A 23141-nucleotide genomic window follows, 5' to 3' on the forward strand; every position below is an offset into this window, starting at 1 on the left:
TTTTGTTTGTTGGTTTGTTTTAGTATTTCTCTCACGTTATTGTTTAATATTTTATTCTAATCAGTTTTCTGCATTTGGTGATTTTTTTTTTGTAATTTTTGTAATTGTTGCATATTTAATTCTATCAAATTATCTACTTTCATTTGCATGATATTTTGTTGTGTTTTCATAAAGCACTAAACTAACTTTGCTTTGAAAGGTTTTATATGAGTACATTATCATTATTGTTAATAATAATAATAATAATACATATAATTCTGTGTAAACCTGTAGTATTGCTTGGGGGTTCTGCTTCACTCTTATAATATAATTAAATATCATTAAAATATCATTACAGAATTGCACGTTTACATGTTTTTACCTTCTTGTTACATTGTTGCAGCACAAAACAACCTCATATTGTTTGGGTTATGAATTAAACACAACCACCATGTAAGAATTTTTGAAATAACAGGCTTTAAAAACTAAAGCAGTGACTATTATTTGACGCTGCCGGTGCTGCAGTTTACGAGCAGCTCTTGAACGCAGCAGTAGCGCAGAGTGGCTGTCAGCGGTGGATGAGGGAGATTATCCTCCTTTACTCGACTCACTGTTAACACGGATCCACACACACACACAAACACACAGGAGGCGGTTCGTGACACAAAATGGGAAACGCAGACACCAAACTTCACTTCAGGAAAGCGGTGATTCAGCTCACAACCAAAACACAGGTCAGAAAATATATTACATATAAAGGAAAAACCCCGGACGGGCAGCGCGTCGGTTGTGCGCTTGTGGTTTTAAATTGAGGCTGTAGAGATAAAGTTGGAGTGCCAGATGGTAGCCTGAACTGCAGCCTAGATGACACAAACTGGAGAGGAAAGCAAGAAAAACAACACAGTCCGTTTATAGTATCGCTTTTACAGCCATAATATTAATTGATCCTCTGAAATATTCTCATTATTTTAACATTTGTGCTGTTTAAGATGCTGAAAACACTCATTTTTGTCCTGTGAGACTCTGCTATTTCTCCTTTTTAATCTGCGAAATGAACCAAAAACGAGCAAAATGTTGAATTTAATGTCAGTTTTCTAACAAACAGCAGCGATGTGTTTTCCTGGCAGGTGCATTTAAGGTGGACTAACTAGATGCAGATATGGATCTGCATGGTGCTGTTATCGCGGTTTTTCAGCCCGTGTCAGTGTTGTGCATGTTTGCAGTGTCCTACATAGACTCTTCATGTGTGAGTCACAAACATTTACCTGCAGATTTTCATATCTGACCGTCAGATCACATACTTCTAATATTGAGCTAGAACTGAAAGGAATTAATCAACAACTACTTTGTTAATGGTCACTTAATGGCTCCAGATTTGTCAGAATTTGCTGCTTTTATTCTCTGACATTACAGTAAACTGAATATTTGGGGTTCTGGGGTATCAGAACAGGCATTTTCACATTTTTCGGGAGGTTTTATGGACCAAATTATTATTCAGTTAAATGGGAAAATAATCAGAAGTTTAATCAATACTAAAATAATGATTATAGTTGCAGCCCTGTAGTTATATTATTCAAACAAAGTATATTGGAACAACTGTGAGGAGCTTTTACAAGCTCATGTGGAGACAATAACAACAACAAGTAAGGCTGCGACTAACAATTATTGTCATTATTATTGATTAATCTGATTCATCGTTTTGTCTGTAAAGTGTCAACAGTGGAAGTTGTCAGATATCATTTCTTACAGGTCATGTTGACATCTAAAGATATTCAGTTTACCATCATGTATGATGCAGAAAAGCTTCAAATCCTCACATTCAAGAAGCTGCAAACCACTTTTTTTTTTTTTTATCATTTGTGCTTAAAGTACGACTGAAACGATTATTCGATTATCAAAATAGTTGCTTAATTATTTTGCCGGCTATCGATTAATCGACTGATTGCTGCATAATGTTAAACCATCATAATAATAATAATAATTCTTCAAAGGTCAAACCACAAAGTGCTTTCAGAAATACTCTGATCCATAAGTAAAAGTACCAACAATATACTTCAGTACAAGTGAAGAAGTATTATCAGCAAAATTTACCTCAAGTATCAACAGTAAAAGTTCTGGTTCTGCAGAAGAATGATCCGTGTGACTGATATTCTGATAAATATGACTTCATGAGGTTGTTAATTCTGATGCATCATTGTGTAAACAGCATTTTACTGCTGCAGCTTTGAACTACTTTACATACTAATTTAGTTTAGTCTCCTCTCAGGCGTCACATGATCAGTCGGAGGGGTCATGAGATGATTCATGTACATTATGTTTTTTCTCTTTGGGCCTAAACGGTTATTTAATTGAAACCATTTGAGAAGTTTAATTGGGCTGCATTTATGTGACACATTAATCCCAAGTGCATCACAAATTAACCAGTTAAGCACTGGGAGCAACGCGGTGGGGGTTCAGTGTCTCATCAGGAGGAGCCGGGAATCGAACCGCCAACCCTTCGGTTTGATGGGAAATCCCTGTTTGACGAGGCGCCTCAACTAGACGCCGCTGTTGTTTTCTGTGAAGGGTCACAACTCAAAAAAAGTCAAGAATCACTGTTATCATATGTTTTTTTAATGTAAAATCTTAATCTATACAGTAACTTTAGCTGTCACATAAGTGTAGTGGTAACATTTAGCTAGAAGAAGTCGCATAAAATGTAAATACTCAAATAAAGAACCTCAAACTTATACTGGAGTAAATGTACACAGTTACTCCATAGGGATAAAACCAGTAACAAAAACAACATAAAGTAAAAGGAAATAAGACACAATAAATAGTAAAAATAGATCAGATTTAAATGACCTAGAAACTAATATTACACTCTTGTTTTTCATTTAACTATATTTAGCAGCTGTGTCATGAATCATTTATCGAATAGCGGCTGCAGAATCGCATCGTCTCTCTTCTTCTGGCCGCCGTGGACGAGACGACGTGATGGTTTTCCTCTCTCCTGGATCGTGTTAAACACACACACACAGACTGTAAACAGAGTGATGTTCGTGACGTGTGTGTCCCCCCCCCCTCCCGCAGCCTGTAGAAGCCACAGACGATGCCTTCTGGGACCAGTTCTGGGCCGACACCTCCACCACCGTCCAGGACGTCTTTGCTCTGGTGCCGGCGGCCGAGATCCGAGCCGTCAGAGAGGAGTCTCCGTCCAACCTGGCGACGCTCTGCTACAAGGTAACAAAGGTTTTTACTGTTGCAGGCAACAGTCGGGGGGGTCAAGTGTGTCCGTCGTGGATACAGTCGGAGTCGAAGGAATGCTGCCGTTTGTTGTTCCCACACTTTGACTGTCGGTCACATCAGAGGTTGTAAAGGTTAAAGGTCATTTGAATTAAACAGATGGAAACAGACAGAAACAAACTAAATCCAACATTTCCTGCGACGGGGAGCAGATTTGTAGCAGAGATAAAGAAATGTTAAAGATCCTCACATTCAGACATGTTTTATAAATGTCAAAATTAAAAAGTGATATCATCAGTTCAAGCTCAGAGAAATTATTTCACTAAAAGCTAAATTTTCCTTAAAGTTTCCCCTAAAATAACCTGCTTTCAATAATGTGTCTGAGATGGTTTTTTCCACAAAGAATGTTAAATTATCTCGTTAAAAATCTTAAAATAACATCTCCTCCTTCTCCTCAGAATCTATGAATATGTAAATATTTCTCAGTGTTTGTTGTCTGGAAGCTCCAAGTTTCCACATCACACTTATAGAAGTATAAATACTGGACCACGATTGGCTCCAGAGTATCAGAGCTGTCAGGTCAGAGTCATAATCATCTTTATTCTTTGATCAGATCGTTACTGATTTAAATCAAAATGTTATTTTTTTTTTTGGTCTCGGCTTCTTTCTTAAAAGACAAACTGCTTTTTTTTTGTAGAAAAATGTTTTCCTCAAAGTAAGTTCTTGAAAAAAAATGATTGCTTTTGTATCAATACTGAAACTCATATTAGTTTATATTATTTATATACATGTGTTTAATCATTTAAAATCTCAGACACAGCGCAGTGTGAACGTGTGTGTTGTAATAGAGCTTTAACTTTTATATGCTTTTATTGCCTTAAAATGTTTCATATTATGTGTTTTAGTGCTTTTATTGTTTCTTATATTTTATGTTTGTATGGTAATCAAGGCGTCCTTGAAAAGTAGAGCTCGTCCTCAGTGGCCTTCACTGTATAAATAAAGGTTTTAAATGAATATGTATATGTGTTTATATTGCTGTAATAAAAGCAAATTATTTTATCACTGTTAAAAGACTTTGAGATATTTTTACTAGAAGCTGCAACGATTAGTCAATTAACTGATTAGTGGATCGACATAAAATGAATCTGCATCAATTTTAATAGTCAATTAATTGTTTTAGCCATTTTTTTAAGCAGAATGTTGTGTTTGCAGCCTCTAAACTGAATGTCTTTTGGGTCTGAATACGTCACCATGGACTCTTGGAAATATATTGAGAGAATAATCATTAGATTAATCAATAATGAGAATAATCATTAGTTGCAGCCTTGATTTTTTTACTGTGAGTTGTTTTTATTTCTGACCAAAGAACAACATGTGCTTCTGCATATCTCTTCAATGTTAAGTGACAACTTTGTACTTTTAGGGTTTTTTTTACAATAATTTTTAGATGAGTTGAGTCGGATGATGTTCACGTTCCTTCATGGGTTCAGTCGTTCTTCTGCCTCTTTGGCTCATAAAACTCTTTCAACCCTCACTGGACTTCCTGAGAAATACTGAGTTTAGACAACAACGACACGGAACCTGACAAAGATCCAACTGGGATCAAATGTTGTTAAATTTGTGGTTTGGTGTCTGACGTTATTCTTTTTATCGATGCTGTTTTGCAGTAACTGTACATGTGATCTTTATATAATGATGCTCCTTCTAGAGAGGAGGTCTTCCCATTTTCAATTAAGGAATCTTATCACAGAATCTTATAAGTCTGTGAAATTAAAATGTTTGTTTTTTACGACCCTGTGAAGACTTTAAAAGCATCGCTGCTGTCTCATAAACATGTCTTATTTAAATCCCAGGCGGTGGAGAGGCTGGTGCAGGGAGCCGAGTCCGGCTGCCCCTCAGAGAAAGAGCGTCAGATCATCCTGAACTGCACCCGGCTGCTCACCCGCATCCTGCCCTACATCTTCGAGGACGCCGACTGGAGAGGATTCTTCTGGTCCACCGTCCCCGGAGCCGGCAGAGCTGGGGTACGAGTCTGATACAAAGCCCCTTCACACACACACACACACACACACATATATATATACACACATATATGTGTGTATATATATATGTGTGTGTGTGTGTGTGTGTGTGTATATATATATATATATATATATATATATATATATATATATGTGTGTATGTATGTATGTGTGTGTATATATATATAACCTCCTGCACTCTCTGGTGTGTCACTTCCTGTTTAACACTTTCTCTCTCTGCCTCCATGATTTCTTCTTCCTTCTGCTCAGAGAACATGAGCAGTGTGAAGTCTTCAGGCTGTGAGCTGCATTAATTATTTCACATTAAAGCTGCTGAGAGAGTATCTGATGTTGTTATCTGCTTCAGTTCTGACTGGACTGTAAGGAATGCATGGAGGAAGCAATAGTAGCCTGTTTATACAAGTTAAATGTGTGTGTGTGTGTATATATCCTGTATTAGTTGTGTTTATGTCCTGAGTCTCTTCTTCAGGCTTATTATCTAAATTACTGTTTTAATTCCTTAATTTACTGGAAGTCGAATTTACTGACAGAAATATTTTCTGTTTGATGTGAAAACAACATGGAAACAGTCTTTACCATCTATTGGGTGACTGTGATATTTGCCAAAAAAAACAATACTAATGGAGGTTTTTACTAAGCTTGTGGCAAATTACGGTTACTTTTGCGTCACCGCAGTTTTTAAATTTTCACGGTACCACTGACTACGAGTCTCTGATCTGATTTGTGCCGCTGAGTCACAGCTGATGTCGGAGCTGGTTCGGCATGTGTCGCGCACGTCTGGAAAGAAACGAAGCGCAAACAGAAGTGTTGTCAGCTGTTGGACTCGGAATACTGCAGGCGTGTTTTCATCCCACAGGAGACGCGTCGTACGTGAGGAAATATGAGCTCGGTGTCCGGATGTTGTCGGCTCAGTGAGAAGATGAGTGATTGAGTGAGTTATGAGGAATCAGTGGGAGACTTTTGGTAACACTGCAGTAAGTAGGAGGGTCAGACTCTTTTGCGGGATACTTACTAAGGGTTTGTTTTCAGGAGCTGAACAGCTGAACTGTGTTTCTCCTCGTACACTAAAGGGTCAGTTTGAGGTTTTTACGGTGCTAAAATGGAAGAAAAGTCAGAGGTCACCAAATTCATTAGGACATTAAATGTCTGAACAACGTTTCATGTCAATCCAATCGATAGTTGTCGAGATATTTCAGTCTGGACCGAAGTGTTCGTCCGTCCTCACGGCCACGCGGCTTCTGTGGCTGAAGATTCATAACTCAAAGTCCACTGACTAGCCTTTTTCTGGAGCTTTCAGTTACACCTCTGTTCTTCTGACAGCAAAATCAAAGTAATAATTTGGTCTAGACGTCTGTTTGGTGGGACATTATCTCTTGAAAGAGATATTTCTGATTTTTTTTCTTTATTTTATTCAATGTTTCGACGCTTTTAGCACCAGAAATGAAAGGCATCCTGTGGACTTTTTGTAGTAGCGCTGTGGAGCAAAGTTCTTGTTCCTGTTTAGTTTGTATGTTGTATCTTGTGTTTGCACGTGAGGAGGCACAAGTACTCGCAGTGTTTTAAACATTCCTGTTTCCTGGAGTTTTATGCTGTTCCACAGCTGGTGGCGATGACACGCTAAGGGATGTAGCAAAAGGCAGGAAAGAAGAAAAGTGCAACCTAGTAAAAATGTAAAAAATGCAGGTTTGTAAATATTAAAAAAAAAAAGCAAAATGCAAATGTTTTATGAAAAAAGAAATTCCTTTAAAACATTTTTTTTGCTCTCAAGGATACAAACGGAAAAACTAACTGGTACATAACTGGTAGAGATAAAAAAAATAAATAAATCATAAAATTGTCCTGTGAACTAGCTCTCAGCTCCAGTTTGTGTAAAATCTGTGCTGCCGTGTGTTGGAGACATCAGACGGAGGAATCTTATCCATCCGCAGACAGTTTGCAGAGTTTAATCTGTCAGCAGCCTCTCAGCTCTCCACACATCTGAGGGTTTGAGGCTCTTTTATACTCGGAGCTCTAATAATCTACACCGGTTAGAAGTGACGGTGCTGTCTGATTTCCAGAGCAGGGTCTGCAGTGTAAGATGAGACTGTTGCTGCTCTCGAGGTCACTGTCCAAAGCCAAACCTCCTCCCTCCTCCTCCCTCCTCCTCCTCCTCCTCCTCCTCCCTCCATCCTGACGGCAGCTGGTTCTCTGGTTACCTGGTCGGCAGGGGACCTCGGTCCAAACACTGCCCATATTGTAACCCCCCACCCCCCCACCCACCACCCAACCCCCCTCCTCCCGGCCAGTGGTTGAATTAAGGAGGGATTGAATGTCCCTTAATTAAAGTGTGAGACTGAGGTAAAACGCAGAGCTGCAGCAGTTGGAACAGGCTGATGAATTGTTTGTAGTCAAATGAAATCGGTTTGTGGCTCTGCTGGGAAACACATTGTTGACTCACTTGTGAATAATTTATGACATTTTCGTATGTTTACAGTGAGATCTGAGCTATTCTTCACTGACAGTGGACAAATATTGATATTTTCTGGTTTCTTTAGTCTTTTATGATAGTAAACTGAATATCTTTGGGTTGTGGACAAATCAAGACATATTAGGTTGCATTTTGGACTTTAGGAAACAGTGATCAACATTTTTCACCATTTTCTGACATTTTATGGACCAAACAACTACTTGATTAAACGATTGTTAGTTGCAGCTCTAGAAAAATGTCTGCTGGGTCTGCTGCAAAGCCCGAGGTGACGACCTCAAATGTCTTGTTTTGTCCCGATCAACAGTTCACAACCCAAAGATATTCAGTTTACTGTCATCGAAGACTGAAGAAGAAGAAGCTTGGAATCAGAGATGGATCCATGTGATGCTCCACAAATCTCACAATCCCCACATGTTTAATTCATATCACTCAGTTCTGTAATGTTAAACCCATAAAGGTGACGTCTCTTAACTTCTTCTGTTTATCCTCCAGCATTTAGACGAAGACGGTGATGATGAAGAAGCGCGGCCTCTGGCTGAATCTCTGCTGCTGGCCATCGCTGATCTGCTCTTCTGTCCAGATTTCACTGTTCAGAGCCACAAAAAGGGCAGTCAGGTGAGTCCTCTACTTCTGCATTACACTGTGGTTCATATGTGGCAGACGTTCAAGTCTGGTCTGCACCTGCCAAACACCCGCAGTCAAACACCTGCTGATACTGAGATGATATTTCTGCAGAACATCTGGTGTTGCTTTAAGGAAAAGTTTTGGTAAATATGTTTGCCTTCTTTCTGAGGGTGAGATGAGAATATCAATATCAAGGACATGTTTGTGCCTTAAACGAGACTTGTGATTATCTATATTTGACTTATAGTCAACAAATCTCATGTTTGAAGCCAAACCAACAAGCATTGTGTGTTTATCTATTAAAACTATCAAAAACGTGCCAATGAGCCACACCATTAAGTGTAGAGCTGTAGTCAGGACGTTGTTAGCCTAGCTTAGCATAAACACTGGAAACAGTGGGAAACAGCTAGCCTGGCTCTGTCCAAGGCTCAAAAATATCTACTAACGCTCAGTAATTAACACGGGTCCATGTACATTTTAACTCTTATTTCAACATGTGGTGCAGTGTTAGTGGCCCCATTCACACAAGTTTATAATCTGGTTTACTGGTTTTCAGTCAGAGTGAGGGAAATCAGGTTGTATTTGGGTTTCTGAGTCCGCTTCACAGAATGAAAGAACACTCTTTCTCAGTGGAAAACAGTATTTCTATCACAGCTACACGTAAAAATCTAATAATCCAGTTGACAGAAACAGAAAATAGTGTGATTCTTGTTCTAAAATCGAACAGTTAAAACATGGACCAACATGTTGTGTCTTGTTTATTTAACCTGAGACAAATGAAATGAACTAACAGTTTATGGATTTTAAGGGGAGTTTTGCACTGGAACTATTTCTTCTCTACATCAGTTGCGCACAGTGAAGTTGTCTGTTTGGTATCAATGTTTCTGAAAGAAAGAAAGAAAACCTGTGCTGCCACACTAAAGCCAGAGATGCAGCACAGAAGCACTGGGCAGATGGATAAACTATCCCCAACACCTAACAGCCCTGAAACCACAAATCGTTATATTTACATTTCTTTTTCATTTACAGATAAAAAAAAAACAAGATATATAGTTTTGGAGGTGTTGGTAGGCGTATATTTTAATTTTGGATAGAGTTAGCTCGCTAACTGTTTCCCCCTGCCTCCAGTCTTTATGCTAAGCTAGGCTAACCACGTCCAGCTCTGTTCTTAGACATGATATTAGTGTTGCAGTTTGGTTACGTTTTATTTAATTGGACGGGTAAAAAAAAAACGTTTTGGGGAATGTAGTGATAATTTGGGCTACTTTTTGTGCCATTTGGGTGGTTTTCAAAGATGAAATGTTAAGCTATACACCGATAAATCGGGTCCTCTTCTCATCTGAGTAGATTGAGATTAGCAGTGACTGAGTTCAACTCGACACACAATAACTGATGACCATTAAAACCAAATGTCAGTTCAGTTTATTATGTTTTTTTTAATTATTTCAGTTATTATTCTGTTTTAGTTCTGTGATAAAACATCTGTAACATCTGTTCATGTGAGTGAAAACATTGAATGCAACATTATCTAAAAGACTTTTATCTTGTGATTTCCGTTTTTTAAATGTTTCATTATTATACCTGCAGGTTTTGAGTTTGTCTAATTAATCTCCTTAAACAGAGGGACTACATTTTGAATCCCATCTGGCAACACAGCGTGAGATCGATCTTCTCATCTCTCTCTCAGTGTTTCCCAAAATGTCTCTCTCTACATTAGAAGGAAATAGAGCTTGACTCAACTTGGTGTTTACTTTGTTTTCACCCTGAAGCTACAACAGTGTCAATACCGTTGTACTGATATTAAAGAGGCTGGTCCCTGCTGTTTAGCCCCGTGGCGGTGCCTGTTAGTGCTGTTATCTCCTTCACACAACCTTCTCAGGCAGTAGCTCGAGTTAATGAGTTACTCTCCATGAGACAGAGGGAGGGAGGAGTGGCCGTGTTTGTTAACTGGGCTGAGAAGAAAGGGTGGACGCTTCTTAAACGCACTGAGCAAACACCTGTGGTGCCGAGGAACGCGAGAGGAGAGAGAAAATGTCTTAACTTAAACCCCCCCCCCCCCCTCCCTCGTGATCAGACCACTTCTCACACCTCACAACCACCCCGAGGACATGTCACAGTCAGCGGAGCATGGATGAAACTGTGCGGCAGAAGGTGTAAAATGACCGGCGGCTGTTGTTTGTGAGCCGTGAAGCTTGAACACATAAAAACATGTTACTGGAAGGAAGCAGGGGAATATTCTGGGTGTCACTTGAATTTTTGAGCTTTCACTTTCCAATAAGTTTTATTTTGATGATTTGGAGGATAAATAACATCTAGAAGACCTCTCAGATCGTCTGGGACAGGTCTGCTTTCTGTCCCCAGAGACAGAACTAAACATGGAGAAGCAGCGTTCGGTTTTTATGCTCCACATATCTGAACAAACTCCCAGAAAACTGCAGGTCTGCTGCAACTCTCAGATCTTTTGAACCGAGACTTTTCGGTTTGTCGCCGCCTTTTATTTAAGTAAATTTCGGGCTTCTTATTCATATCTCACACTGCTGTATAACTTTTATTCTCCTCTTTTTATCTTATTCTATTTTAGCTTATTGTTATTTTCTATCTAACTCTTTTTAATTGTTTTCAAATGTGTCTTTATAACGTCTTGTGTTTCTTTTACATTTTGTCTTGATGTACTTCAAATGGCCTTGTTGAAAGGTGCTATACAAATAAACCTCCCTAGCCTAAGTTAAAGGGTCAGTTCACTCAAATTACACTTACCTCTAGAGAGTTCTTATGAATCTACAAAGGGACTATTTTTTTTTTATATATAAAGTAGCTCCAATGAAAACAGCATTCTTTGTTTCCAGAAATACAAGTTTTTTGGCAAATTTTTTAAATGTATTTTTCAACAAGAACAACATCAACAAACAAAACATCCCAAACCTCAGACTGACTGTATCAACGGGTCAACACTGTCGTGGTAATTTGATTAAAGGCGCCTTTACACTGTGTGATTTTGGGCTTTCTGAAACGAAAAGGAGACATGGTGAAATCTTTGGTCATCTGTCCAAAACAGTGCTGCACGATCTCACTGTGACGTCCACTGACGAAATCCAATGATTCGGAGTTTTGAGGAACAAAGACAGCTTGAGGGAAAAATTCTGACATTCTGACTCACGACTACAAAATAACCAGAATATGACATCAATTCATTTAGCAAAGCACCACTTTGTCTAAGTGCAGCCTCACAGAGCTGCTAGCAAGGCTGTAGACTCATAGTTTTGTTTGTACTGTGGGTGAAACAACCCTTTAAAAGGCTAAATTTGCTTAAAAAGTGAACATTCAATGACTATATTATTCAACATGTCATTATGACCTGCTTCACATTGAAATATGCTTTTGAAACACCAGTTATATGTAACATAGATGATAAATTTAGCCCAGTTTCCACCTGTTTTAACCTACAGTAGAGCAGTGGTTCCCAACCTGGGGGCCTGGACTTTCAAAGGGACCTCAAGATAAAACTGATGGGCCATGACATTATCAAAGGGATAAAAAATTTGAAAATCACCACACTAGACGTCTCTGGACCTGCTAAACACCACGTCAGGTCTCTCTGGGCTCAGTTAATCATCAGTGGATTTCTGTATGCATGGCATTGTGCCCTTTGCTGTCAGTTTACTCTTGAAGAACAATGGCAGCACCTTGTCAGGTCTATTCATAAAGCTGTAGTTATCAGTGCGGAGGTGTCACACACAGGTTTTGTCAGCCGAGTACTCGACTTAGTCCACTTGTTGAATCACATGGTGGAAGTAGGTGTTAACACAGTCCTGCTGCTCTGTTTAGACATTTGTGAAACAAAACAGCAGAAAAATATGAATGTTTTTGAATGCTGGTCATGTTTTACAGGATAAATGAATGTGTCTCCAGTTGCTATGTATATATGGAGAGTTTATTTACTTCTGCAGACTGTTAAATATCAGAGTTCATACATTTTATACAAAGTGTTTTAATACTGTAACTATAAGGATTTTTGATGTTTTATACTGTTGTTTCTATTTACACTAATGGGAATGACAGCATGACGCACAACTGATTTATTGTGATGCATTTGTCACCATCAAGCACCTATGTGTGCAGGAATTGAGGACATTTTAGATGGTTAAGTCTGTTTTTTGTGCTGCAGGATTCAGCGGAGGACATTCAGATCATAGACAGCTGTGAGTACATCTGGGAGGCCGGAGTGGGCTTCGCTCAGTCGCCTCCTCTGAACTACGTCCATGACTTGAACAGGTGAGGCTGAAGCGTCAGAGGAAGTGGAAAACTGACTCTGCTTTTCTTTGTTACCACCGCCAAGAATTCCATGTTTTCAGCTCCGTTTAGCTCTTTTTGTGTTAGCTGGTATCTTAGAAATGTAATTTCAGTCTAAATGATTAATGTCTCTATCAATTAATCTGCTGATAATTTTCTCGATTAATCGATTTTTTTCCATAAAATGTCAGAAAATAGTGAAACATGTGAGTTACAGTTTCCCAGAGTCAAAAGTGACGTCTTCACATGTCTTGTTTTGTCTGATCAGCAGTTCAGAAACCAAAAATATTCATTTAGGAAAAGCTTTAAGTTAAAAACAGCAGAATTTGGCATTTTTGCTTAAAAAGAAATCACTGAAACTACTTTTCAATTATGAAAATAATTGTAGATTAATTTTCTGACAATCAACTAATTGTTTTACATCTCTAAACTGGTTGAAGGTTTATTCTAAATATCGCCATCTTGTGGCTATTTTATATTATGTTTTGGATCATCTGAACCAATTTGTCAAGTTTTGAATATATTTTGTATTTTGCAAATAATATTCCACCTAATTTGGTACAAAACACATTTTGATGAGTCTGAAAAACATCTTTATTAACTTTTTTTAAAGTATTCCACACAGTTTTCTCAAAACTTTTTCCTTATTGACCTTTATTTCCTAGTTGATATAAACTGCTGTAACTCTTGATCGCAGCCACATTAACATGTCTATCGACTCTTGCATAATGTGATTTAAAAATTCACTCATAGGAACAACTGCAACATTATTACAACATATTTAAATGGCCATAACTGACTCAGTTCATCCTCATATTTCCATATAAGATTACAAACTGCCACCATTACCCAATCAGAATGATTGTCTGTCACCGTGTATTTTATTGTGCGTCCAGTTCCAGATGTGGATAAACATTTCTAAAACATTTTCATGGTTAATAATTGAAAATATAAAATAAAATTTATTTAGTATAAAATTTAGAGGAATGTGTAGTCTTGATTTACTGTGATTAAGATTTATTTTATTTTTTTTTTATTTTATTTTCTTATTTATAAGTGTGTTTTTATTGTAAATATCTATGATGCAGCTTTTTCTTTAATCCAAGACAACTCTCTCTTATAGGAGACGACAAAAGTTATCTTAGTAATGAAACAAAGATGTGAACCCGTAATGTTTTAGTTACATCAGTTCATCTTGTGTACTTGTTTTATTTTTCAGGACGGAGCTGCTGAAGTTGCTGCTCACCTGTTTCTCTGAGGCCATGTACCTCCCTCCCTCGTCTGAAAGTAAAACCCTCAATCCCTGGGTCGCCTTCTTCTGCTCCACAGAAAACCGGTAACACAAACACACACATCTATCACTGTCTGCTGTGCATTAACTTTCACCCCATAAAAGAAGAAGAGCCCTTCACTGCAGCCATCTGATCACATGCAGCTCTGACAGCACACCATGCGTGACCAGATATACAGCAGCCAGACAGCGCTGACTGACTGACCTCCACCTGTCTTTCACTGCTTCCACCCAGACATGCCCTGCCTCTGTTTACCTCCCTGCTCAACGTGGTGTGTGCCTACGACCCGGTCGGTTACGGCTTCCCGTACAACCACCTGCTGTTCTATGACCACCGGGAGCAGCTGGTGGAGCAGGCGGTCCAGATCCTTATCGTCACCCTGGAGCATGAAACTAAGTCGGCCGCCAGCGCCGCCCTCCAGGCCCTGGACGCCTCCACGTCCCCCGCGGCTGTGGAGGAGCAGGAGGTAAGAGGGAAATGAATGAATGATTGATCTGTTTATAATAAAAACACTGATTCAGAATTTAAAATGATCTCTTGTCTTTTTCAGTCAGCTGGACCTGATAACCTGTTTGTGAATTATCTCTCCAGGATACACAGAGAAGAGGTACTGTGAGATATAACAAGCTGTTTAGTATCGAAAAGGATGAATCTCAACAATCTTCAAGTGCAGGCCAGATGATGTAAATAGTTATAAAATTACCCAAACAAGCAAATCTTTGGGCTACAAATGAACAATACTGCCTCATAATGATGTTTGGAGAAGGTTGGACACATTTCAGACACATATCTACCCATCAAAAATTCAAATTCCCTCATTTTATGGTTGTTAGTGCTTGTAAATATATTTATCATTAGCTCCAAAGAGATTATCTGTATCTTGAAATACTGAAAAGCACATTTTAGCCTTTTTTGGAGACATTTGGTACACAAAAGGACGCCTAGTTACACTGCTTACTAATTGCCCTACAAAACATTAGTACTTTTACATATCAAGCTGAAATTTGGTACACTTGTAGACAGGAAGTGTAGGAACCAAGAATTGTACAATTTTCACAAGTTTTCTAAATCATTTTTTAGTGGGTTCACAGAAAATGAAAAAAAAAATCAAGTGAATTTTATTTTTTTCACAACAATGTGTATTCAATGTCCTATATTTTCATTGACATTAATACATTCAGTAATTTATGTTTATACATTTAATGGTGCAAGTGTCTTCTTTAATTTAAGCCATTAACCACAGTTATGTGATGTTTACGTGAGAAGTTATTAAGCAGGTATGTAAAATCAGGCAGAAATAGGGCCAAAACTGCCTCTGCACAGAGGGGTAAAGTGTGTGTTTTCTGTGTTTCAGGACTTAAACTTCATCCTGAAAGGTCTGGCTAGACTGCTTAATAATCCTCTGGTCCAGACTTACCTGCCTCGATCCACCAAGAGGATCCAGTTCTACCAGGAGCTGCTGATCCTTTTCTGGAAGTTCTGTGACTTCAACAAGGTGTGGAGCTCGATTTTCTGTTAATCATTTTGCAGCTACAAGACAGTCACATTTGTAAGTGACTCATACTGGAAAAAAACAGTGTAGTGGGTATTCCTGTATTTTGAAAGCAAGAATTTTCCAGTGTGATGCCTTATTTTGCCCGACCAACAGTCCAAAACATCACATTTGAGAGGCTGGAACCAGAGAATGTATCTGCAGGGCTTGAAAAGTCTAAAAAAAACATTCAGTCTTCTCAAAAAAGACCTCAAGAGGCTTATAAAAAAAATCTTTTTCTATATTTTTTCTTGCTGGTCGTACACAGTTATGTTAGTTCTGTAATGTTATCTGATTGCGGGCTGAGACGTTTTACACCCTGACTTACAGTATGTTCGTGTGTTTTAGAAATTCCTCTTCTTCGTACTGAAGAGCAGTGATGTGTTGGACATGCTGGTTCCCATCCTCTTCTACCTGAACGATGCCAGAGCAGATCAGTGTGAGTCATACTCTCTGCCTTATGTGTGAGAAAGATTAAATATATTGCAGTGTAATTAGTGCTTAATTTGCATGGATCGTAATCTCACTGCACTGAAAAATCCATCTTTGTTGTTTGTGTGTATCTGTAGCTCGTGTGGGTCTCATGCACATCGGCGTCTTCATCCTCCTGCTGTTGAGCGGTGAGAGGAACTTCGGCGTTCGTCTGAACAAGCCGTACACTCTCCGTGTCCCCATGGACATCCCCGTCTTCACAGGAACCCACGCTGACCTGCTCATTGTGGTAAGACGTTAGGTGGTGAAACAGGAGACAACTCTCGATAAAAGCAGTATAATATTGATAATCATCCTTTCACAACATGGTGTGTGATTGGTATATTACAGTTCACTTTTCAGTCGGAGTATAAATAAAAGAGGTATCTTCCAAAGATATCTACTGCTTTATTAAGTATTTCCATGTGATGCTACTTTCTACATTTCAGAGGGAAATATTGTACTTTCTACTCCACTACATTTATTTGACAGCTTTAGTTACTTTTCAGATGATTTGACACAATGGATAATATAACAAGCTTTTAAAATACAACACATTGTTAAAGATGAAACCAGTGGTTTCCAACCTTTTTGTCTTTTGACGTCTTACAAAAAGCAGTGTGTAGTCGGGGTCACATTTCACATGTCTATGAGTTGTTAACAGCTCCACCAAATAGTGATTTTTCCCTCTAAACTTCTCACATGCTTTCATTTCAATAAATGTTCAAATGATCCAATATTTCAGCAAAAATCAAAGAATAGAGAAAAAGTCCAAAAACTGAAAACAGATTTGTGTATCAGAACTTTGTTTTTTCTTCTTTCCTCTCCCATTAATCATCTCACCACCCCTCAGATTTATCTGCTGACCCTTTGGAGGGCCCCGACCCCTAGGTTGGGAACCACTGGACTAAACTAGCTAACTGTATATAAAGTAGTGTAAACTAGCTCCACCTCCAGCAGCTACAACAGTAACATGCTGCTCTAACACTGATGCTTCACTATTAATAATCTAATGATGTCATATATAATAATATATCAGTCAGAGGGACCAAACCACTACTTTTACTGCAATACTTTAACTACATCAAGCTCATAATACTTATGTACTTTTACTGCAATACTTGAACTACATCAAGCTCATAATACTTATGTACTTTTACTGCAATACTTAAACTACATCAAGCTCATAATACTTATGTACTTTTACTGCAATACTTTAACTACATCAAGCTCATAATACTTATGTACTTTTACTGCAATACTTTAACTACATCAAGCTCATAATACTTATGTACTTTTACTGCAATACTTTAACTACATCTAGCTCATAATACTTATGTACTTTTACTGCAATACTTTAACTACATCAATCTCATAATACTTATGTACTTTTACTGCAATACTTTAACTACATCAAGCTCATAATACTTATGTACTTTTACTGTAGTAGGATTCTGCATGCAGGACTTTTACTTGTAATGGAGTATTAGTAAGTAAAGGATCTGTTTTGTTGCACACTTGGTTGTTGGGGAGGTTTGTTGTTAGTTCCCCCCGGGAACTAAGAACGGGGGTTGAAGAGGCGTTGATGATGATGCAGTCCAGCCAATTGCATCACAAATCTCAGGGCGCTGGGCTCTGCCTGTTACTCATCCTCCCATTTTCCCAGGGTAATAATTTACTGTTAAGCTTTGCGCCAAGAGAGTTCGAGGGAGGACTAGCACCTGTAGATTCATTATCCGCTACACAGCCCTCCTGTTTATTGGTAGTCTTGTTGGTACTAATTAGCCGTGTGTTAGCATGCTCTTGTCCACTGTTTTGAGTCCATGGTAGAGTGGTGTCGTTCCCACACAGTCCATTCACTTTAACATTCACTTCTAACTGGTGAATTTTGGTTTCCAGCACTGCAATCTTCTGTAGAAGTTTGTGGTGGTCGTCCGTGGGGAAAGGGAGGCATCTTGCTGCTAATAAGAACCAAGTTTCTGGTCACTGCAGTACAGGCTTGTGCTGTTGGTAGGCCACACTCACGTTGTACTGAGGAGGTCACAAAAATGTTGAAATATGGAAATAACCCACTATATCTACAGAAAATTACAGTCCCAGTCTCTCTGCCAGCCAGTATGGACTAGATATGGACAATTTAGACTGTTGAAAAACCTTTCTTAAAGACTGCATCTGAAAGCAAACAGTTCTTCATTTTCTGCTTAAGTCTGGCAAAAATATTGACTTTTATTGGAATCGTATTGTGATTAAATAATACTGTATTATTATTTTACAAATTATGTTACAAGGGATCTCAGAATATCAAAGTTTGCCATCCATCTATCCAACTTTTTTTCTAGTTTGTAGTGATATCTAATGTCAGAGAATACGTTGGTCTTTCAGAAAAACCTTAAAAATATGATGTTATTGTATTTTCTGATATTCTGTGAATGAATACACATCAGCACTTTGTCAAAATAATTCTCTTTACTTCCTCATGTTTAGATCTTCCACAAAATCATCACCAGTGGGCACCAGCGCCTCCAGCCTCTTTTTGATTGCCTGCTCACAGTAATAGTGAACAGTGAGTATTGCAGCTGAAATGTCGCTCCCTGGTGGCTGAATAGGAGAACTGCTGATCTGTGCCTGTGTTTTGACTTTCTTGTGTGTCATCACCCTCCTCAGTATCACCGTACCTGAAGAGCCTGTCCATGGTGGCAGCCAACAAGATGCTGCACCTCCTGGAGGCCTTCTCCACCCCCTGGTTCCTCTTCTCCTCCCCCCAGAACCACCACCTGGTCTTCTTCCTGCTGGAGGTCTTCAACAACATCATCCAGTATCAGTTTGATGGTGAGAACACAGATGTGAACTCAGTTATATAAACACTGCAGAGTTAAAGTAAAGTTAACAGACAACGGATCGCTACCAACTGCAAAATCTCCCTCACAGGTAACTGCAACCTGGTGTACGCCATCATCCGTAAGCGTACTGTTTTCCACCAGTTAGCGAACCTGCCGTCTGACACGGCAGCTATTCAGAAGGCCCTGCAGAAGAAGAAAAAGTCTGGGATTTCCAGGACCAACTCTATAGAGACAGTGTCCATGGAGGGCTCCAGACCAGCTGTACCAGCTGAGCCCGGCACGCTCAAAACCAGCTTAGAGGCCACCCCAGGTATGACGTTAGATTAGTGCAGTCGCCAAAGGGTTCATTATGATTGTGTAAGAACTGTGGAGTAACTTTGCAGGGAACTTTGTTATTACATAAATATCTGATCAATTAAAGAAATACTCCACTGATAAATCTTATAAATATTCATCCGCTGTGGACGTGAAAGTTTATAAGCACAAAGAGTTTGTCTACAGACTGAATATTGCAACGTCTCTCAAGCTTAATAAGGTAATGTTTCACCCAGAAAAATCTTTGTTGAAACTTTCAAAATGTTGTCACATTAAATCTGCATTAATTGATTTTTTTTTGGCCACTTGGGGGCAGTACAACAAGCTGTAAACACAACAGACATTTTATCACCTTATAAACATGAAATCTGCCAACGCAAACAACAAAAAGTTGCTTATTTACACATCCATCAGACACACAGCAACATTATCGTTCAGCTGGAGTCAAGTTTCTAGTGACCTGATGTTGTAAGTTCAATATTTGCTCTCTAAATGCTCCACTATGTTCACCTGCTAGTATCTTTGTCTGTCTGCTATTTATGATTTGGTCAAAAACAGCTGCTGAAAACAACACTGATGAGAGCAGTGAGAATGAAGCAAAGCAGTACATTTGCAGACAGTTGATCATTTTTTGGATGGCCACAATTTAAGGCTGCAACTATTATGTTTTTATTATGAATTAATCTGCTGCTTATTTCCTTGATTAACTTTTTTATCTACAAAATGCCAGAAAATTCTGAAAAATCCCAGTTTATAATTTCCCACAGCTCAAGGTGATGTCCTCAGATGTTCAACCAACAGTTAAAAATCCAAATATCTTCAGTTTATTAACATGTATGGCAAAGAAATCAAATTCTGACATCTGAGAAAGCTTAAAACATGCTTAAGAACGACTAAAACGATTATTCTAACATCTAAATAGTTGCTGAATTTTTTTGTTTATCCACTGATCGTCGCAGCTCTAGAGCATTTTTTCCCTTTTACTACACTGTATAAAATAAATATATTGATTAGAGCAGCTCTCTTTTTCCTTTGCATACGTATCTGTTTTTACATCTGAACACCATCCAGCTCCTTCGCTCTGAAACATTTGTTTTGTGCTTCTTTGTGTAACAGCAGCTGTTGTCAACTTAGATTCACAACGATTATGATGAATTCAAATGGGATAAAAAATTTTTAAAAAGTATAAAAACATCCAAATGAAGCATCTTTCCAAACATTTCCCACTTCGCCCATAAATCGCTAAATACACTACTGCAGTTTGAGCTTTGGAGCTAGAAAGGCACAAGAGTTTGACACGGAAGTAATGTTTTGAGCTTTTTAGTGAGTTTTTGGAACATACTAAATATACAGATTAACATCAGAGAAGTGCATCATACAGCAGGAGCAGTTTGAAACATGTCCATGGATGTTTTGATGTATTTTTCAGTCAGTGTCATCTATTGTAACTGCTGTGAATCAAGCTGACTACAGCTGCCATCCTTCACGAAGGAATAAATCACAAAATAACTCGTCTTCTAGTTGTCATTCCTTTTGTCCAGCAAATCAATACAGATGATCTTGCGTTCTTCAGGAATTGATAAGATAACAGAGAAGTCCCAAGTGAGTCAGGATGGTACGATGGTTGCTGTGCCGCACTCAGACCCTCCACAGACGCCTGCTGACAGCAGTGCTATAGCAGCAGCAGCCAGCGACACCGAGTCCAACTCGGAGAGAGACCACGAGGTAAAACGAGAATTCACATCGGCGATGCTCTTATTCTGGTTCAGATCTTTCTGTCTGCAGTGAAACTGACTCGCAGGCTTTGTATTGTGTTGTCAGGTCTACCACACAGAGTCAGAAGCAGCGAGGAGTCGGCTATCGAGCGTCTCATCATCATCAGCAGCCTGGAGCGCTAATACAGACTGGGTGAGGAGACGTCTTTTCTGCTGATTCTCCTTTTATTTTCTAGCTTTTGGTCTATCTGGTGGTTTCTGTCAGGTGTTTCGTCCTCATCGTGATGATATCTGCGTGTTTTCAGGTGTTGTCATGGAAGGCAAAACTTCCTCTACAGACCATCATGCGGCTGCTACAAGTTCTCGTCCCTCAGGTGGAGAAAATTTGCATCGACAAGTAAGAAATCAGACAACTTTTTATAATAATAAAATATACTTTTTAAAAACATTTCTACAGATTAATTGTCTTCACATTTATGAACAAAACACAACAAAAATATATATAAATAGTAGATATATTTTTAAATTATAATAAAAGCGTTAAAACAGTGCCAAAAGATAAAAGACGTACTATAAAATTAAGTTTTCAAGAGATTAAACAGAATCTGTAATTCAGAGAGAAAAACATTATATGATTTGTTTTTCCTTCTTTTGTGTAAAATCAAGGGTTGTGCGATACGACCAAAATCTCATATGTTCACCAGCCGGTCACTAACTTTGTCTTCAGTTTGGTGCTGAGCAGGAAGTGTACAGTGTTTTATTATTTATCAAAGCTTTATTTTACTAAGGACAGCTACTGCTGGAAACAAGGTTGTTGAACACTAAGAGTGAACCAACACAGTAAAGTTTTGCCTGTAAAACCAAAACCAGGAGCTAAAAGACACTAAAAACGTTCAGAAGAGCTGAGAGGGACAACAAATCAGTGGTAATTGTCGGTTGTGATAATACACATTGTTTTTTCAGCCATTGTTAATATATAAATATTGATTACAGCGGCTTTATTTACTTATATTAGTTTGATCCAGATGAGATCAGTGTCGTTTTCTTCTTCAGGGGTTTGACAGACGAGTCAGAAATCCTGAAATTCCTTCAACACGGAACGCTTGTCGGCCTCCTGCCCGTCCCTCATCCCATCCTCATCAGGAAGTACCAAGCGAATGCCGGCACCGCCATGTGGTTCCGCACCTACATGTGGGGAGTCATCTACTTACGGTGAGCGAACTGAATATAAACCTTTATCTAACCTGTTTGTTTTACTGTTTATTCTGTTTTACAACAATGAAAACAAAGCAGTCTGCTGGACCAGCCTGCGAGAACAAACATGATTCATTTCAGACCGGCCTGACGAGTCACGAATGTTCACCAGCTTTTGGCGGTCATGGTTCAACTTTTGACAGTGACTTGTTTTTTCCCTCTCTGACTCTTGTTGTCATAGCAACGTAGATCCTCCAGTCTGGTACGACACGGATATAAGGCTCTTTGAGATCCAGAGGATTTAGAGGAGCTGACAACAAGATCACCAACAACAAGATCTACAGGTTTACCGTCCTCACACCTGAACTGTGATGAAGAACCAGAGGAAGATCTCACATCTTGTTCATAGACGAAAACAAGCATCGACTGTTATTGACTGTTGAATGAAATGCCAAATGGTCATTAAATTTGATAAAATCATCAAATGTGACATTTATTGAATATTAATTCATTCATTTTGCCAAAAATATCATTAGAGGTTTAAGTGACAAAGGGAAGTTTTTGCCTTTTTGTTTTAGATCACACTCAATGTTTTCTGTTTACATTATATTTGACGCTCTTTGCCACATACTGTATGAAGTTCTGGAAATCACAAACTGTCAGCGGCCACCAAAGACTGATTTAGATGATGACGATGATGATGATGTATGGAAGCTTTTTACAATTGAACAGCTGCAAGAAAACCCGGCGTGGTCTGATAATGGACTGAAATTTTCATTTTCGGACAATAAAGCTGTCTGTAAATGTATTTTGTTGCTGAAACAATACAAAGAAAACTACTTCGAGATGTGAACATGATGTTGTTTATTCTGTCAGAATTAAAAACTGATGCAATCAGTTTAAGCTCAAAGAAGTTATTTCACTTAAAGTACATCATATGGCCAAAAGTATGTAGACATGTGAACATAAAACCCACAAGTGATCATTGAACAACTTATTCCAGTACCACAGACATTTATCTGCTCCTCAAAAAGCCTCCACTCTTCTGGGAAGACTTTCCAACAGATTTCATCTTGAAGACATTGAATGGGGTTGAATCAGGACTCCGCAGGCCAGTCAAGTTCTTCCACAACAAACTTCTTCATTTGATTTATTG

At 38.7% G+C, this 23141-nt stretch overlaps 1 protein-coding gene across 1 annotated transcript; it reads left to right on the forward strand.

The window, feature by feature from the left end:
• The first annotated feature begins 535 nt into the window (after positions 1-535).
• LOC122971685 (protein HID1-like) lies at positions 536-22475 on the forward strand. The gene is made up of 19 exons (XM_044338430.1): positions 536-713; positions 3052-3201; positions 5058-5228; positions 8206-8328; positions 12503-12609; positions 13847-13963; positions 14154-14385; positions 14470-14526; positions 15274-15414; positions 15799-15889; positions 16020-16171; positions 18406-18484; positions 18586-18750; positions 18850-19071; positions 20650-20801; positions 20898-20984; positions 21097-21188; positions 21845-22003; positions 22227-22475. The coding sequence occupies exons 1-19, from the start codon at positions 648-650 to the stop codon at positions 22288-22290; spliced, it is 2427 nt and encodes an 808-aa protein (XP_044194365.1). The 5' UTR covers positions 536-647; the 3' UTR covers positions 22291-22475.
• Positions 22476-23141: the final 666 nt, after the last annotated feature.

Source organism: Thunnus albacares, chromosome 20 (assembly GCF_914725855.1).
Source record: "Thunnus albacares chromosome 20, fThuAlb1.1, whole genome shotgun sequence".
Classification (NCBI taxonomy): Eukaryota; Metazoa; Chordata; class Actinopteri; order Scombriformes; family Scombridae; genus Thunnus; species Thunnus albacares.

What these genes read in the sequence shown, in the direction of transcription:
- LOC122971685 (XM_044338430.1), top strand. Translation starts at nt 648, where the DNA reads ATGGGAAACGCAGACACCAAACTTCACTTCAGGAAAGCGGTGATTCAG. An exon ending in GCCACAAAAAGGGCAGTCAG is followed by an intron (nt 8,329 to 12,502) that starts GTGAGTCCTCTA and finishes TTTGTGCTGCAG; the next exon opens with GATTCAGCGGAGGACATTCA. An exon ending in CGATGCCAGAGCAGATCAGT is followed by an intron (nt 15,890 to 16,019) that starts GTGAGTCATACT and finishes GTGTATCTGTAG; the next exon opens with CTCGTGTGGGTCTCATGCAC.